General features: G+C 49.8%; 1 protein-coding gene across 5 annotated transcripts in view; it reads right to left on the reverse strand.

Annotated features, from left to right (window-relative positions):
- LOC105478344 (SUFU negative regulator of hedgehog signaling) overlaps positions 1–18870 on the reverse strand; it is a 133386-nt gene that overhangs the window by 14174 nt on the left and 100342 nt on the right. For all 5 annotated transcript variants that reach the window (XM_024791839.2, XM_011735510.2, XM_011735511.2 and 2 more), the window contains exons 9-10: positions 3900–4034; positions 1855–1993 (exon numbers count right to left, since the gene is read on the reverse strand). In XM_024791839.2, the coding sequence (XP_024647607.2) occupies positions 1855–1993; positions 3900–4034 (274 nt within the window). The remainder of the gene's footprint in view (positions 1–1854; positions 1994–3899; positions 4035–18870) is intronic.

Genomic DNA, 18870 nt, shown 5'->3' on the forward strand with positions numbered 1-18870 from the left:
AGGTGAGGGGGTTGTGGCACTGGGAGTGGGAACCCCAGAAGCTAGGGGGTCAGGGGCTTGGGCAATTGGGGTTGGGTCCAAAGGGCATTCAGAGGACTGAGGGGCAATAGGACATCTGCCCAGTCCTGTTGGGGCCAAGGTTCCTGAGCTGCTGAAAATTGGAGGGCAGAAAGACATTCCAGGAGGGGAGGGCAGAGCTCCGAGGATAGGTTCAGAGCTGAGGATGTGAAACATAACTGGGTAGAATGTATTCTGCAGTTCGGGGAGGCCCCAGTCCCGACTGTCCCAGGAAAACGTGCTTGAACCTTACACACACACACACACACACACACACAGACACACGCTACCTGAGGACACTTGGGAATGATGACCTGTGAACTCTCAGGGGCTTGTCCTTACCTCCAGCCTCCTCAGCAGCTCGGCCCAGGAGACAGGCCTGCTCCCTCCCTGTTCTCCACAGGGGCAGAGGCAGCAGCCCAGGACATGGCTGGGGGTAGGGAATTAGGGGAGGCCCTTTCCACTTGTGCTGGGCTAATTTCAAATATTACACTTCACAGCTTTTGTTACAGTAACTACCAACACCACATGGACAGAAATCTAATGTTACCAAGTGGGACTTTTAAAATGTATTTATAACTTTATGGTTCAAAGTAATTTTGTTATGAAACGATATAATAACAACAGTGGAAAAAGGCAAGATAATTTATGGAACACAATATCCCTAAAGCACTAGCTTCCATTTCTATCTCGGCTTAGTCTGGGGAGTGTGGTTGGTGTCCTTTGTTTGCTGTTTGTTTTAATTAAGGGTTAGTATTTTGGTGGTGGGGGGAGAAGAGGGGGCTGGCCTGAAGAAGGAGAAATTCTGTAGACATGCAGGGACAAAAAATGTGTCTGTATTGAGTACATATGCTTCACAGACTCCCCAGACTGGGTGAAACCCACAAACCCAGCATCATTCTCTTCCCTTCTACTGTAATGCCACATGCCTCTCCAATACATCACAAACCAGGTATGGCCACCTTTAGGTTTAGGGTCAGGTTCCCTTTCTCGATACTCGTGAGTGAGGTGAGGTAAAGCGTTCAATCCTCTCCCCACCCCCAACAAACAAACAAATGCCAAAAAAGGATGCTGTCCCTCCAAGATAATTGGGAGTGTGGTGGAGCAGGCTGAGCACCCATTAGAGACCCGGGACAGGGTGGGGGCTGGAAGGAGGCCTATGGCTCTGAGGCCCCAGTACCCCTGCTTGGCATCAGCTCTGAAGCTCGCTCCAGCTAGAAGAGCAAAGGAAGGACAAAGTGCTCTGGACCAGCCAGCTGATCTCTGGTCGCACAAACTCAGGAGGAATGGGAGGGCCGTCAGATCAGGGGTGGGCTGGGAAAGGGAGGCTCTTCCCACTGAGGCCTGCCCAGTCCCTGGTCCAGGCACACATGCCACTGTCTGAATTCTGGTGGGATTTCCATGTAGCCATTGGAGAGTGGCCTCCACACATCCTCCCATCTTGCTTCATCCTCGAGTTCTTATACCTTGGTTTACCCAGGGTACAGAAAGTCTTACATCCCTCCAACCTGGATTTCCATGGGAAACAGAATTACCAAGAGCCAGAGCCTGGAAAGTTAACACTTGTGTCTCAGGTGACGGAGGAGAAGGTCAGGAAGTGCTCCTAGAGCTGCTGGAGTGGGTAGCAGCATCTACACTCCACATCTACACACAGGCCCCAGGCCCTGAATCCAAGAGGCGCTCATGACCAGCCTCCCAGGAAGGGGTGCCACCAAGAGCTGCCAAGGGAGAAGAGGAGGGGTGGGCAAGGAAGAGTCTACGAAAGGTAGGGGGGGAGAAGAAAAAGGGCCTTCTCACTTGTAACCAGGGTCCATGAGCCGCGTAAGGATGTTCCTCGGTGGCAAAGGCGCCTTCCACTCCCGTGGAGACAAATGTGATGGCCATGTCACCTGTGATACTTTTATATGTAAAGTGCCGTCCATGCAGGAGCCTGCCCCTGGGAATGGGAACATGGAGACAGTGAGGAGCTGGGCCTAGAAACAGTTCCAAGCACAGCAGGCCTGGCCAAAGCTCTGGGACAGTGGGGACTATGGTCTGCGGGCCAGGTACATGCTCTCCTGGCTCCCTACCTGTCCACCAACAGGGGACTGTATCTAAATACGCTCATTTCAGCACCTTCAAAGAGAAGCCCCTCTCACAAATTATCTAAGGTTATCCTTCCAAAGTGCTCAAAGCTAGCAGAAAACACTGAGTTCAAAAGCCCTGCAGAGATCCTGCAGAGATTCAAGCTTGTCTCCCTTAGGAAAACTGAGGCCAGAGAGGGAAGGTAGCAATTGCTGAGGTCACGCCCAGAGGTAAGAGGGGGTCACATCCCTCCTTGGGGGACGGAGGTGAGGTAGTGTCTAGACAAGTTTCCCTGGGACGATGGGATAGTGCCTCCACAGTGGGACACTTCAGTGTCCAGGGCAGAATCTTCCACCTGCTCCTGGGCTTTCCCGTAACATTTAAGTGGCTGGCCCAAAGGCCACAGCACATCTTTAAAAAAAAGCAAGCAAGCAAGTTGAAGCCAAGTGGGGTCACTCAGGGAGCCACAAAAGTTACTGTTAATCCCTAGTCTGGAAATACACCTGGGGGAGTGGCAGGCAGGGGCAGCTAATGGGCAGAGCCGCCCATCAGCAAAGGAAGTGGAACCTGCCCTGTGCCTTCTCAGGCTGCCTGCAATTAACCCTTCACCAGTTGAAAGGCCCTGGGTCTTGGCCAGAGAAGTGGCTAGGGAGGATGTAGTGGTGGGATGGCGGTAGACCCCGCCAGGTCCTGTTCATTCTGGCCACTTGCTCTCTGTCCGCTGCCCAGGGTGACTGGCCAAGGCTGGTTACCCTTCAAACTCACTCCCAGGTGCTGGGGACAGTGGGGAGGGTCCCAACTGTGCCAGATCTTCCTCCCTGTCACTGTTCTGTGAGTTTAGAGTTACTCTTGGTGCCTCTGCTGCTCCAAGTGTGGGTGGAGCCCCAGGGCTGCGGGGTAGCCAGCTGTAGCAGATGCAGCCGTGCAGCAGCCCTGAGCATAGAGCTGAGTTCTGGCCATTGGGCTGGGCTTTTGGCACTGTGGACAGAAGCAGAAGGGACACAGCTGGGCTTCCTGGTCCCTCAAGGAGTTTGCTGGGCTGGCCACTAGGTTTTAGAACTGAGTGTTTTGCATGAGAAAAGCAGCAAGCAGGAGAAAATAGAGCCCAACCCACCCAACCCCGCCCTGACAAACCAGTGCTACTGGGGACCCTGCCATCCCTGCCCTGGGCTTGTGGGTGGCTGGGGGCACCTGAGACTCCCTGGGTCACAGAGTCTTCCTAAGGGGAACAGGGCTGAGGAACACTTCTCTGGATAAAGGAGAGTTCTTTAGCACCTATTCCCTGTGGATTCTGACTCCAGAACTTGCGAATGAGGAAGGTCTGTCAAGCAAGCAATCAGAGACCAATGGGGCTCTCTGGCCACAATGCTGGGCCCATTGGGGACTGCGCTGCTCTGGGCTCGATACGAGATGCAGACAAGAGAGCCCTTCTCTAGGAAGGATGGCAGACTTCTCACCACCTAGGCCAGCCAGAGGGTTGGGCAAAGAGAACACCCCATGGCCCAGTGACATGGGGACGACTGGCTGGTTCAGAGTCCCCAGGCTCCTAAACAGACCCCAAGTGGAGTAGCTCTCCTCCCTCCCTGAGCCCCAGCCTGCTTAGGTTTGTAGGCCGCTGACAGGTGCCTCACCCTTACCAGGGAGACAGGCCTGGTGGCTCCTTGGAGGCCCTGGAGGACGCCTGCTGGTGGAGGGGGCTGGGGAGGCTCTGAAGTGCCCCCTGGAGGCTGACCTGGGTGCTGTGGGGTAAACTGTGTGGCAGGGCTGTCTTCGCTCACCTTAGGCAGAGAGGAATGAGGGCTCCGGACTCCTGGTTGAATTTCAGATGTACGCTCTCGAGCTGCCGCGTGCGAATCAACTCATGGGGAATGATGGCTGTGGAGCTGTCACTTTCCAGGCTGTCTTTGCGGCTCCTGTGAAGCAAGCACAGGAAAAAGTTCAGCACAAGGTGAAAAGCTCAGGGAGGAGCAAGATGGGAGTCTCCAGCTGGGCTCCTGAGTAATAAAGACAATAATGGTGACTGATGATAATGATGCTGACAGCCACCATTCTGTATATGCCTGGCGAGCACCAGCCACTGCATCAAGCACTTCTCACTGACTGGCTGCTCCTCACAATGCCCCCAAGAAATGGCTGCCACCATTCTCTCTTTTTTTTAAAGAGGAGGGACTGGGGATCAGGGAGGCTAAGTAGTTTGCACAGGTTGCACAGCCAGGGAGTGGGCAGAGTTGAGATCCGGTCTCAGGTAGGTCTGGTTCTATAAAGCCTGCATCTTTGGCCAACATTCTATTTTTTTTTGAGATGGTGTCTTGCTCTGTTACCCAGGCTGCAGCGCAGCGGCGCAATCTCGGCTCATTGCAACCTCTGCCTCCTGGGTTCAAGCAATTCCCCGGCCTTAGCTGGGATCATAGGCATCCGCCACCATGCCCGGCTAATTTTTGTCTTTTTAGTGGAGATGGGGTTTCACCATGTTGGCCAGGCTGGTCTCGAACTCCTGACCTCCGGTGATCCACCCGTCTTGGCCTCCCAAAGTGCTGGGATTATAGGTGTGAGGCACAGCACCCAGCCTTTTTTTTTTTTTTTTTTTTTTGAGATGGAGTCTCACTGTGTCACCCAGGCTGGAGTGCAGTGGCACGATCTTGGCTCACAGTAACCTCTGCCTCCCAGGTTCAAGCGATTCTCCTGCCACAGTCTTCCAAGTAGCTGGGATTATAGGGACCTGCCATCATGTCCGGCTAATTTTTTTGTATTTTTAGTAGAGACAGGGTTTCACCACGCTGGCAAGGCTGGTTTTGAACTCCTGACCTCAGGTGATCCGCCCGCCTCGGCCTCCCAAAGTGCTGGGATTACAGGCGTGAGCCACTGTGCCCGACCCCTACATTCTGTATTAAAGTATATGGCACAGTGCCTTGTCTTTTCCTGTGATCAGCAGGAGCTTCTGGGAGCCCTTCCTCTCCTGCCCTGGAGCCTCCGAGCCCTAACTCTGAGCACCATGAGATGCGCAGCTCCAAGAGTTTCTGTCCAGCTGACCCTGAAGGCTCTGAGGATGTACATTCCGCCAACAGCCAGGAGCTGCAGGGACATTCACACCCTTCATCTAACCAGAGGGTGATACAATCTGTGCTGCTGAGTACAAGCTGGGCTCTTAGGAGTCGGACCAGTGGGATTGGCTGGAAAGCAGAACCGGGCTCCCGCCCTGCTGGGCTTTAAGGCCCCAGGAGCCTGTACCAGATTCCTCCTGACTGTGGCCTTGGCATGGTGAGCTGTCACTGCTGCCTCACACTCCCTCCTGCTTGCTTCCCACCAACAGTGAGGCCCACGGCTGGGTCACAGGGTCCCTTTGCATTCTAAGATTTGCTCTTTCAAATTCAGCTGCCCCCACTGACAACCTCTCAAATCTGCCTCAGCCAGAAATAAGAGTTACCCACTGATTCTATTCAAAAGGCCGGATCCTGGTTTGGGCTGTGAATCTCAGAACAATTCCCCAAGTGTCCATCAAAAACTGGGTGAGAAGCTCCAGTTATTTATCATTCAAGTGGCAGGCAGAAGCCACCCAGGATGACAGCTGGACAGCCACTGAGAGGCAGGCCCAACCTCCTTACACGCTGCGGGGCTAGGTGCTGGGGCCTGCAGCCAGGGTGGCACCCTGACAGGCGGGGCACCTCCCCAGGGGAAGGTATAGGGTCCACAGGCAAAAGACAGAGGACGGCCCTGCGGCGGCAGTGGGTTAGACATGCCCCTGAGGTCACGGGCCGTGCCTGCCTGCTGGCCTTGTCTTTGTGAGGACTCACCCCCGGATCTGACTGTTCCTTCACAAAGCGGTCCCTTCCTCTGCCTTCCTAAAGCCAGCTCTAAAACTGCCTTTTCCCCTGGCTTCACCCTTGCACAAGATCTGTGAAGGAGACAAATGCTATGGCCAAGAGGGTCACAGTATTCAGGACTGGAAGGAAACTCTGAGGTTGTTTAATCTACCTCTTTCCTTTACAAAAGAGCGCGGGTGACGCGTCCCCGCTCACCGTGCGTCAGACTTCTGATCGAAGCCTCAGACTTCCGACCAACTCTCTTTCCCTTCCACCAGGGCACTGCACCTCCCTTCCTTCAGAGGGAGGCAGCAGCAACAGGTGAGGACTCAGTGGAGACACAGGGTGCCCTCAGGGCCCAAACAAGAGCAGAACTCAGGAAGCAGTGTTTCCTGAGCCATGTTTCCTGTGCCCTTACTCTGTGCCAACCCTCTGCTAAGGCCATAGGTTCACTCGCTGATTCCTCCCAGCGAGCACAAGGTAGGCTGTGCTGTCAAGCCTTCTTTCACAGTGGAGGTAACTGAGGCTCACAGAGGTGAGGTGACAAGCCAAAGGGCTCAGAGTGAGTTTAAGCAAAAGAACCAGGGGGTGACTCTCACAATCACTCCCCTGTGCCATCTCTTACCACCGGTTCCTGTCTCCAAACACACTACCGTCCTCCTGAAAGGGGCTGAGGCCTAGCTTGTCCAGGCGGGGCCTGCTAGAGGATCCCAGCCTCTATGGTGCAGGCAAAAATGCTGATGAATAGCAATGGGAGGTGGGGTGGGGGCTTGCAGAAAACAATCAACAGCATACAGGGCTACAGACGTCTCAAGCTGGAGGGAAAAATAAATTGTTGAAAGTCAGCTAAAGTCACCTTGGTAACTGCCACAACACACTCACCCAGAACCAGGACATCAAACCCAACTGCAAACAGCTTTAAAGAAATGGAAAAGAACTTAATCATCTGAAGAATTAATGTGACAAGTGCCCACATTTACACCTCCCACCAACCTTCCATCATTTGAAACCATACTTTAATCTTTTAAGAGAAAAAAAAATTGCAAAATGCTAGATCTGCAGTCCTGGAGCTTGGGTATTTCCGGCATGCTGCTTTGATGGAAACGCGGCTGCTACACACAACACATACACAGACACACACACGTGCACGCGCACACACATACACACACACACAAGAACCCAGCTTTTTGCTGATTTGTTTCTTCTGGACATTGATGCAGAAGCATGAATTATTTGTGTGGGCTGGGTTAGGTATTAAATCTGCAGCCGACACAGGTTTGCAATGTTTTGCATGGTTGTCAGCTTCATCTTAGTCATAAAAAAATGAGTAGTGTGCTCGGCAGCATGGCCTAGTTTTTCAGCTGGGCTGTTTTCTCCCTGAGTTCCCAGTGGAGGGGAAGGCATGGCTTTGGGGGCTGGAAGGGAGAGGGGCTCACAGGGAGGCACAGCTCATACCCGCTGGTGACTGCCAGAGGCACAGGGCCAAGGCTGTGCTCCAGGAGGCAGAGTGGCTAACAGCTTAAGTTCTGGGTTCCAGTTTTATGTGACATTGGGTTTAACTTCTCTCTGAGCTTTGGTATCCTCTTAACAAGAATAAATAACAATAGGTCATTATGACCAAATGGGATGACTCAGATGAGGCATCTAATAGTGCCTGGGATGTAGTAGGTGCTCATAATACATCTGACAAGTGTATTAATGTGTTGACGTTAGCTGGCTGCCTCTAAAAGTCTATCTGCTCCTCCTGTAAAAATGTCAATGGCTTAACGAAAACTTGTTTGCCTTTATCCTGGGCCCAGAATCCAACTGCCTCTGGCCAGGCCAGTTCCCTGCTAAACAAAGGTTCTTGCCCAGAGCTTGGGAGAGAGTACTTCTGAGATGGGGCTTGAAAGTGCTCCTGACTCCTTGAGAGGACCCTGCAGGCTTTGGTCAACCACTGGTGCTCTGGAAAGGCCCAACTATAGTCCAAAAAAACACTGAGGCCTTTGCTCTACGGAGGGAGGTGATGCCAAGGCTCTCTTCCTTCTACAGAGCACAAACTGCCTTCCTGCAATTCTCAAACCACTGTTCTTCAAGTTGCCCAGAGTGAGCTGAATCCATCTTCCCATAACAGCCTTTCCAACCCCTGAGGCTGCTCTCACTTCCCACCAAGTTTCTTTTTCTACTATCTGTGGCTCTAACTTTTAACTAGATTCTTGATAAGATTCTGAAATTCTCCATCCATTCAAGTCACCTCCCCTGGGCTCATTCTAACCTGTCAGTTTGAGTGTCCCATCCAGAAGTGAAGTGTCGTGTGTGGCAGTAAACATAGTATGTGACCTCACCAGTGCAGATCACAGAGGGACTATGATCTCTCTTGTTTGGGACATTTTATTTCTATTAAAACTGTCATCGAATTATCTATTATTTGTAACCTCCTCATACTACCAGCTCACACTGCACTCCTGTCAATGAAATCTTCCTCGGGCTTTATCCCATGGGCTGCCCTGGGACCCGTTCTCCCCCATCTAGTACGTCCCCTGTCTAGTATGTCCCCCAACTAGTATGTCTGGCTGATTACATGGAGCTAGGAGCAGAAGAACTCTGCACTATCTGGCTAGTGTTCCGGCAGTTCGGGTATTTCTGAAACCTGACTCTGGCATTCTTCATATTGGCATTCCTTCCTGACTTCAGATCACTGACAAAACTGATAAATTCGTCATCGATGTTCTCATCCCAGGCTTTGATTAAAAAGTAAACAGGAAAGGGCTAGGCAGACAGGCTGATGGACTGACATCATTACTCTTTGGGTATGCCCATCCAACCAGTTATAAATCAACCCAACCTTCCCATCACCATAGCCCTCACCCTCCTGGATGTTCTCCGGACATTTCTGTCTTGCCTATAATGCTGTCAGAATGTTCTCAAAACATCTTGCTAAACCCCGCCTATATATGGTCTGCAGTACTTCCTTTATCTGCTTGGGCAGGTAAGCATTTCTTTTTTCTTTCTTTCTTTTTTTTTTTTTTTTGAGACAGAGTCTCGCTGTGACGCCCAGGCTGGAGTGCAATGGTGCGATCTCGGCTCACTGCAACCTCTGCCTCCCAGGTTCAAGCAATTCTCCTGCCTCAGCCTCCCAAGCAGCTAGGGTTACAGGCACCCACCACCACACCCTGCTAATTTTTGTATTTTTAGTAGAGACAGGATTTTACCATATTGGCCAGGCTGGTCTCGAACTCCTGACCTCAAGTGATCCGCCCGCCTCGGCCTCCCAAAGTGCTGGGATTACAGGTGTGAACCACTGCGCCCAGCCGGGTAAGCATTTCTTTTTAGGCAATGACAATGTTGAGTCTACTTAGGGGTCTTTGGAAAAAATTAAAAATAAATAAATAAAAAGGCAATGAGGATGGTCTGGCAAGCCTGGCTCTTTCTGACTCTCAGGACTCGCTCTTTCCCTTGGAGTGTTCACAGCCTACTTGCTGAATAATCTAGTTCAGAATTTTCGCTGAGAGTGACACCACGCTCACTAGTCTAGAGAGTGCAAGATGCTTTTTGCATCTTGCAACTTCTGAGTACTTCCAGTCTGCCAACACCTCTCTCCCATTCCCTCAAAGATTGCTGACACCAGCTTCACGACTCTTGCCTGCCAATTCTCCTGGTGTTCTGGAGGCACAATACATGTGAGCCAGGAGAGCTGAAATAATAGATTCAACTCTCTTGTCAATGCCTGTGGGACCCTTCCTGGTCTGATAAAACCATTTGTTTCAATATGGAACCATAACAGAACTTGAGTAAATTTTGCTTTCTCTCTGCCACTGATAAACGATACTCTGTCCAAACAATTAGGTCTAGGTTTTCCTCTTCTTACTCCAAAGAGAAGTACAAAAATAAAGTCCTTTTTGCTGCTCATTGCACTTTTTTTGCAAGACTCAGTTCTTGAGTTTCAGCTTTTCTTGACCCTGTTCTTTAAAGTCTATGCTGACATAACATCTCTCTCCTTCTAGCATTTGTTCAAATTCTTCCAAATTGAGTTGTGTGAAGTATTCTCTACAGACTTATGCTGGTCCCTGGAGGTATTAGACCTCTTTTTGGTTTTCAGGGGACTATTCACAATAATAAGAGACATCTTTTATTGAGCACAGACTATGGTACTGGGTCCCATGCTAAATCCTTTGTATAGTTTGCTTCCTTTCATTTCCATCACAACTCTATAAAGAGGCATTATTTTCCCCATTTTACAGATAAAGACACTGAAACTCAGAGACTTAAATAACTAGCCCAAGATCAAACAATGAGTAAAGAGCTGAGACAAAACCCCAGTTCTCCTTGATACCAGCAAAAGAGTAATTATAATATTTCTCCTTAAGAAACTCCCATCTCTTTTGAGTGGTCTTTTCTTCCAGGCTTTCAGGACTATGAAGACACATCTATCTTTTCCTTGAATTCTTAAAAGAACTGCCTTCCTGGAAGACAGGGCAGGACTTCCCAAAGGGTATTTGATGGAATTTTAAGAGAAGCCTCTAGAAAAACAGGTACGGCAAAGGGTAGATGGAATATGCCCCATCTCAGATCAGAGATTCACAAAATGTTGGCATTTTGGACTCTGAGGAGGACGATAGAGGGAAAATGTACTGGTTTCATTTTGTGTAAACCAGCATTTTCCAACTGTAGCCAGAGAACCCTCTTTTCACTGAACACCCAAGAAAATCCCCTAAAATGTTGCGGGGACCTCCTCTGGGGACTACTGGCCTAGGGTTTTCCCTCCTGACCTCTGCCTGCCCAAGCTGCTTTCTCACAGGGCTCACACTCCCCGCTGGTCAGAATTGGGTCCACAGCCGAGTTCCCCCCGATTATCTTCTGTGCCCCTGAGACAGACGCTTTCCAGGGGGCTGTCAGATGATTCTCCACAGCTCACCCTCAACTCTCAGCCTGAGGCTAGGGAAGCTGAAGTTCCCCTGGGCTTGCCTTGGCACTAACTGTGTGCTTTTTACCTGGCATACATCATCCTTTCTTTTCACTGGGCAGAGTAAACTATAACAGCTCATACAATACCTTTTTCTTTTTTCTTTTTTAGCGTTTAAAGGGTCAAAGGGTTTCATGAGGGTCGTTACAATAGTCACTGTCTTCCCATGCTCCCCTCCTCAGAGACAACTGTCACCTCTGTAGATGATTCTTTCATATTTCCTTAATTTTTTTTTTTTTAGACGGAGTCTCGCTCTATTGCCCAGGCTGGAGTGCAATGGCGCCATCTTGGCTCACTGCACCCTCCACCTCCTGGGTTCAAGCGATTCTCCCGCCTCAGCCTCCCAAATAGCTGGGATTATAGGCACCCACCATCATGCCTGGCTAATTTTTTGTATTTTTGTAGAGATGGGGTTTTACCATGTTGGCCAGGCTGGTCTTGAACTCCTGACCTCAGCCTCCCATCCTTGATATTTTAAATATACTTTATTTTTAATTCCTGGTGTTTCCTTTTCTTTTTCTTTCTTTTCTTTTTTTTTTTTTTTGTTTGAGACGGAGTCTTGCTCTGTCACCTAGGCTGGAGTACAGTGGCGAGATCTTGGCTCATGCAACCTCCACCTCCTGGATTTAAGCGATTCTCCTGCCTCAGCCTCCTGAGTAGCTGGGATTACAGGCGTGTGACCGTGCCCAGCTAATTTTTGTATTTTAGTAGAGACGGGGTTTCACCATGTTGGCCAGGCTGGTCTCAAACTCCTGACCTCAAGTGATCTGCAAGCCTCAGCCTCTCAAAGTGCTGGGATTACAGGCAGGAGTCACTGCGCCCGGCCTGGTATTTCCTTTTCAGGCTTTACCTACTGACTCCCCACCATGGAAGATGAGCTTTTGGCTCTCTTCCATACACCTTCCCACTTTTCCAGGATAACTGCACCGTCAGTTTGTGTGGACTGGTATTAAGTGTTTAAATTATTTGACTATGTCAATGCTGTTTATAGCTGAGCCATGTATTATATTAATATACTTTTCCTTTTGTCATAATTTTCTATTTTCCTTGGATTTAATACCTCTCTTAGTTTTCTATGTGCTTATCACCAATTAAATCAGAATTACTATTACTGGCTGGGCGTGGCGGCTCACGCCCATAATCCTAGCACTTTGGGAGGCCGGGTGGGAAAATCACCTGAGCTCAGGAGTTCAAGGCCAGCCTGGGCAACGCAGTAAAACCCCATCTCTACCAAAAGTACAAAAAATTAGCCGGGCATGGTGGCGTGTGCTTGTGGTCCCAGCTACTCAGGAGGCTGAGGAGGGAAGATCGCTTGAGCTCAGGAGGCAGAGGTTGAGATCACACTACTGCATGCCAACCAAGGTGACAGAGTCAGACCACGTCTCAAAAAAAAAAAAAAAAAAATTACTCTTACCAATGGTCCACACATCTTCCTCCCAAGCCATTCAAATACACCAAGTATTTATCAATTTTATTTTCTTGGAGACATTTCTCCAGAGGATCCTTCCAACCTGCTCCCACCTGAGTTGGCTGCCTTCCATTCCTGCTATACTGTTGTCATCTGGGATCATTCTCCCTTTCACCCTGGATTCTCCTTGCCTCTTTCTCATGTTGGATCCATTTCCTACTTATTCGTCTTATATGTCTTATATGTCTATACTTATATGTCTTCCTCACTTATTCGGATGGAGTGTATCCTCTAGCTGATTTCACTTTATTTTTTAGTATCCCTCTCTCAGTTAAACGGTCTCTCCCGAACTGCCACCTTCAGGGGTTTCCAGGCAAACTAAAATACCACCTTTCCTCTGTGCGCTGGCATGCAGGTGTCAAAGACCCTGTTTCCAGTTACGTTTTCTGGTGAACTGGCATGTATCCCTCCACCTTTATCCTCTTTTACAGGCAATACTCAGTGAAGAGGCTCAGATCTAGAGTCACACCACCCAAGGTTCAAATCCTGGTTGACACTTAATCCCTGCAGTCTGATGCTAGATAAGTTCTATAACCTCGTTAAGTCTCAGTGTTCTAAGTCACAAGACAGGAACAAGGGCATCCCACAACGCAAGGCCTGGCACAAGGTGATGTACAATAAAAACTGCCCACTCAGCCACAAGGACCAGCCCAGGATTCCTTCTATATTGAGAGCACCACACCAAGGGGTGGTTTATGGGCTGGTTTAGAGGTGCAATTGATCTAAATTGACCTATTTCGTCTTTACCACCTGTCTATATAATGCATTCTATATTTGTATTTCTCACTGCATGAGGTGACTTTTTGTAGATCCTAATAAACCCTCTCCTTCCAGTGTCAAGGTAGATTCCTGATTTCTAGTACTGTACAGTTGATAGTACATGCCCTGATCACCCTACCTACACATAACAGACCAACAGAGTCTCAACCATGCTTCCCCTCCACCCTGGTCTCTCTGAATGGAAAAGTCTTACTTTTTCCACATTCGCCTAAAGGGTATTGGTCCCATTCAGTCAGTGGCAGCAGGGGTGGAAAGGAGAGGAGCTGAACCATTGAGACTCCTTTTAGCCACAATCCCAGTCCTATGAGTCATGACGTCTGCAGTGGCCACACGACTTGGAGCCTTCTCCTTGGGGACGCCCAGGAACAGGAACCAGGGCATCAAGCTTGGCAACTATTCACAAGTGAAGTGGATTTGGCCTGCTGAGCCCAGCCCAACCTCTAGCTTCTGCCCCTTGCCTGGGAGATTCTTCCTTTTGCTTTCTGATTGCTGACGAAAGCTCTGAACTTTCCAGAGAAAGAACCACCTGCAGGTCTCCCTTTAAGGCAGAACTGGAAAAGGGTGTGGGTGTGGGATGGAGGGAGAGGGGACCAGCTCACCTCTAAAGTTCTTGTTAAGCACAAGGCTGTATAACCTGGTAATTCTGACAAATTTTCTCATAAGGACAATACAGGAGTAAAAGGCCATAAAAGGTGAATAGTAAACACCAATAACCAAATGACAAAATACAGTATTTTCTTTTTTTGTTTTGAGACAGGGTTTCAGGATGGAGTGCAGTGGTGTGATCACGGTTCACTGCAGCCTCAACCTCCCAGGTCCAGGTGATCCTCCCACCTCAGCCTCCTGAGTAGCTGGGACTACAGGCACGTGCCACCACACCTGGCTAATTTTTTGTTTTTTTGTTTTTTTGTTTTTTTTTTTTTTTTGGCGGAGTCTCGTTCTGTGGCCCAGGCTGGAGTGCAGTGGCCGGATCTCAGCTCACTGCAAGCTCCGCCTCCCGGGTTCACGCCATTCTCCTGCCTCAGCCTCCCGAGTAGCTGGGACTACAGGCGCCCGCTACCTCGCCTGGCTAGATTTTTGTATTTTTTAGTAGAGACGGGGTTTCACTGTGTTAGCCAGGATGGTCTTGATCTCCTGACCTCGTGATCCGCCCGTCTCGGCCTCCCAAAGTGCTGGGATTACAGGCTTGAGCCACCGCGCCCGGCCATTTTTTGTATTTTTTGTAGAGATGGGGTTTCGCCATGTTGCCCAGGCTGGTCTCGAACTCCTGGACTCTAGAGATTTTCTGCCTCAGCCTCCCAGAGTGCTGGGATTACAGGTATGAGCCACCACACTCAGTTTAAAAATGCAGTATTTGGCAGGGCACAGTGGCTCATGCCTGTAATTCCAGCACTTTGGGAGGCCGAGGCGGGCGGATCACGAGGTCAGGAGTTCGAGACCAGCCTGACCAACATGGTGAAAATCCATCTGTACTAAAAATACAAAAATTAGCTGGGCATGGTGGTGTGTGCTTATAATCCCAGCTACTCAGGAGGCTGAGGCAGGAGAATCGCTTGAACACGGAAGGCAGTGGTTGCAGTAAGCTGAGACTGTGCCACTGCACTCCAGTCTAAGCGACAGAGTAAGATTTCGCCTCGTCTCAAAAAAAAAAAAAAAAAAAAAAAGGCGCAATATTTTCATTGGGAATATCCCAAAGGTAAAATCTGATCATGAAATGGTGTGACAGAGTATGGCTAAAGAAGTCAGGGTGAGTAAAATCTGCATCAAGGTTAGGGGATTTCCTAGTCAACTATTAACTCCTCTGGGCATGAGGGGCCGCCATCCCCAGCCCTGCCCTCTAACTTGGGTGGGAGATTAGTACCCCTACTCTCCTGAATGAGCTTGCTCTACCCAGAACCCCAGCTTTCCTTTTTCTGAGACACTGAGTCATTTCCTTTCTCTAGCTCTTACCTTTGAGCCTTCCTTTTCCCCTCCCTGGAGAAGTGACTCACTGCTGAAGTGTTGGGTGACACCGAGGATCAAGGATGGGTGATAAAAATACTCCTGATTGTGCAACTCGAGGGAGGGGGATGCAGCGTTTGGACTGAGAATTCAAGCACCAGCGAGGAATTCTGAAGTTGGGGTGTTAACAATGGCCGTGGCTTCATCTCTTTGGGGAAGTGGAGCAAAGAACGGAGTTAAAACAGAAATTTACCCATGCCAGACTTGCTGTGGAGCCCCTTGCTCTGCCCTTTGAAATGTGTATTTCTGAGAAAGTCCTGTAAAGGTACTTGGCATGACAACACGGATCACTGTGAGGGAGGCAAAAAGGAGCCTGCTGTCCAGGAAGCAGAGAGCAGAGAGGCCTAGGCTGTTCCTCTCATCAGCCCTGCAGAGTCTGGCTGGGGCCCTAAGAGAAGGGCTGTTTCTTTCTGGGCTTTCTTTCCAGTGCAAACAACTGTACTTCCCCAGTGTGGGAGTGTGAGGGAAGCCAACGTGACAGAGAGGGCTCCAGGCTGGCCACTGTGCTGCCAGGAGAGACCCCTTGAAGCAGGGTTACCCAATACTGCCCTTCGTGTGAGCGGCACCAGCCACAGCCCAGCTGTTTCCCCCAGATGGAAACTCACCTTCCTTCACCCCAATTCACTGGTAGGTTGGATGCAAACGAGATATTTTCTTCTTCTAATTAATCTTCATGGACCTCATAGGCTGAGCAAAACAAAACACAATTTTCTCGAAAGGATGACTCCCTGACCAGGTTACAAGGTATTCAAGATGGGAATTAGAGGCAGCAAAGTCACCCCAATCAAAGGCCAAACAGACGGGTGCAGAGACACTCATAAGAGCACGGAGAAATCTATGTATATGTGTGTGTGTGTATGTTGGGGAGGTGTTGCAAATGAGAATGTTACAGCAGAGGAATTCGTGATACAGAATCTTAATTGTCCAGGAAATTAAGGCAAAAAAATTTTTTTTACAGGTCTTGAAAGTTGCTGGTGTGATTCTAGAAGACTGAGAATCTCAGCAGTGATGGTGAGTTCGCTTTTTAGAGGTGCCTCAACTACAAAGTGCTTCTCCCAGAGTCAGGAACTTTTCCCCTCTAACGTAAGTGTGCACACATGCATGTGCCCTGTCCCCCTCTGGGAGGGCACAACTCAGAGTGCTCCCTAAGGGTCCCCAGCCTCAGGTGGTAAGTCACTTGCTGAGGGAGGAGGTGGTCCTAGAATACTGATGCAGGTTCCCAGCATCTGAGCAACAGTTTAGAGAAATACAGGCCAGGTATGGCGGCTCATGCCTGTAGTCCTAGCATTTTGGGAGGCCAAGGTGGGAAGAGGATCACTTGAGGCCAGGAGCTCAAGGCTGCAGTGAGCTATGATCTTGCCACCACATTCCAGCCTGTGTGACAGAAGGAGATCCTGTGTCAAAAAAAAAAAAAAAAAAAAAGACAGAAAGACAAGAAAACCTCTACACACAATTCACCTGACCGCACTGTGCCCTGTAGAGAGACCAGACTCCGTAGTTCACGCTGACCAGGTGACCTCAGAGAGGATGCCCAGGAACTTTTCCCTCCTCAAATCCCTACAGATGTTGGCAGGCACAGTCTTTAAGCCAGGCTGTCCTCATGCGGCACAAAGGAGCTGCTTCCCATCCTTCCCAAACTCACCCGAGCAGGCAGTGGGAAGGGAGGCGCCAGCAAGCTGAAGGAGGCTTTTCTCAACTGATCATCTTGGGAAAAGCCAGATACAAATTTCATGGCTGGAATGCAAGGGTTGTGAAATGCTGAAGAAGCCCTGAAGAGGGCCAAGGACTCTCCTTCTGGGAAGGCAGTGGGAGGAGGGCTGGCAACGAAGAGTAGGAGAGGAGCAGGTTACCCAGGGGGCCTGCCTTTCTGGAAAGGAAGAAATAGACCCTCGAAATGGAAAGAAATCCCCTTGCCCTGAGGTGGTAGAGGGGCCAGAGATAGGGTTGTTTTAGTTTCTGTACATGAAGAAAATAAGGCCTTGTGTCACAAAATAATTTTGGTATAAATGAGCCAATTATGACATAGCTTGTTATTTCTGGGATTTGGAATCACCGAGGCTCATGGCATCTCCTAGGAGTTATTTAACTCCCCTACAGTTTAGTTAAATAAGCCCAATAGGCTTCTAACATGAGGCTTTGGCTTTGTCCTTGGTGCCATGTGAGAGGTCCCGATTCATGCTGCAACTAGTTAGATGAATTCTACCAGTAAGGGTCATTATTTTCTCGGAAACACAGTCTGATGTGTCCCCCATGGGGTCCCTGAGAATAGGGTAAGGAAGATTACATCCATTTTAATGGCTGATAGATGGCTGTAAGTAAGCGCAACCTCTTTCTAACCTTGGACAAGATACTTATTAGCCCCTCTGTACTTCATCCATTAAAGGGGATATGTAAGATTATCGACCACAGGATGGCTATGAGGATGAGATAAACGAATGGCAGCAGATAGTAACTGGCACATTACCTAGCACAGAATAAGCACTAATAATGTTTTAGCTGCTGCTGAAGTGTGAAAAGAGCAAGTGCTTGATGCCCCCAAGTAGGCCGGCACCCAGCTGCTAATGCCCAGGCTTGATCAGCTGCTCTGAGCCTCTGATCTAGCTCTGTATCTTCCTCAGACCACAGACAAACCCAGGAAGACCCATGCATAAGAGTTTCCTGGCCCAGAAGTCCTGACTAAGGGGAAATCAGACCAGCAGACAAAATATGGCCCACGCTGGCTGCCCCCGCACAGGGAGTGGAGCAAACAGTGGTGCCAGCACATTTTGGGTCAGCTTTCTCAGTTGCAATCCATGTGGTGTATCTGAAATGGGGTCAGGTCCCAGAGTGGGCAGCACAGATATTAACATCACGCTCACTGAACTGAACTGAGTCCATCATGATCGATCCTGAGATAACAGGAAGCTTGAGTCTGACAGGCTTAAGGGGTGTGTTGGAGAATGTTCTTGGCAAAGGAGGAGGAGAAACCATTTCTCAACCAATTGCTAACAAATTGGTAACCAGCACTGACAGCCTCAGAGGAAACATTCTAATCCCGTCAGACTGCAGATCCTGGTGCTTCAGAGACCTGACTGGGCACTAAACCTTCAGGAAGGGGAGACAAACCCGGCACCTCAAATCTTTTCCCACCCATCTCTCTGTATCTCAGCTAACTCAAGCCAAAGGGTAGAAGCCACAACCTCTCTGCCTTATGTCTACAGAGACCCCCTGGACCAGAACCAATACCCTACTGCCCAGTTAGGGTGTGGGCTGAGTCTGAGCTTATGTGTATATCTAGGAGGCCAGAGCCTTGTGCCCCCTTGCAATGTCCAGGGGTGCAGTAGCTGGAAGTGCTCCCAAGCCAGAGAGTGAGATCTCAGGCCTGTTCCAGATACACAAGAGGGGCAAGAAGGTTGTATCTCTGCAGGAGCTTGTGCCCTTCTGCCTAGAAACCCCAGGCTTCCAGAGGCAGAGAGCCATCTGGACTGAGACTATCTCCATGTTATAGGCCTTCCAGTACCTTTGGCCTCCCAACAGTGCCAAGGAGGCCCAAAGCGAGAAGCCAAGCTCAGGGAATGGGAAGGAGTGTAGACCTGGGACAGGGTCCAGACTCACAGGTAGAGAGCTTCCATATGTCGTATGACCTTGGTGTGGCCATCTGCTGCTGCCAGGGGATGATCAGGATGCCTCGAGCCAGCTACTTCAGGGCAGCTGGCTGGAGAAACCCACAGGCCGGAGTTAAAAGCTGCTCTGAGGTGGCGGTAGAGGCTTCTCCAGGC

The sequence above is a fragment of the Macaca nemestrina genome, chromosome 9, assembly GCF_043159975.1.
Source record: "Macaca nemestrina isolate mMacNem1 chromosome 9, mMacNem.hap1, whole genome shotgun sequence".
Lineage (NCBI taxonomy): Eukaryota > Metazoa > Chordata > Mammalia > Primates > Cercopithecidae > Macaca > Macaca nemestrina.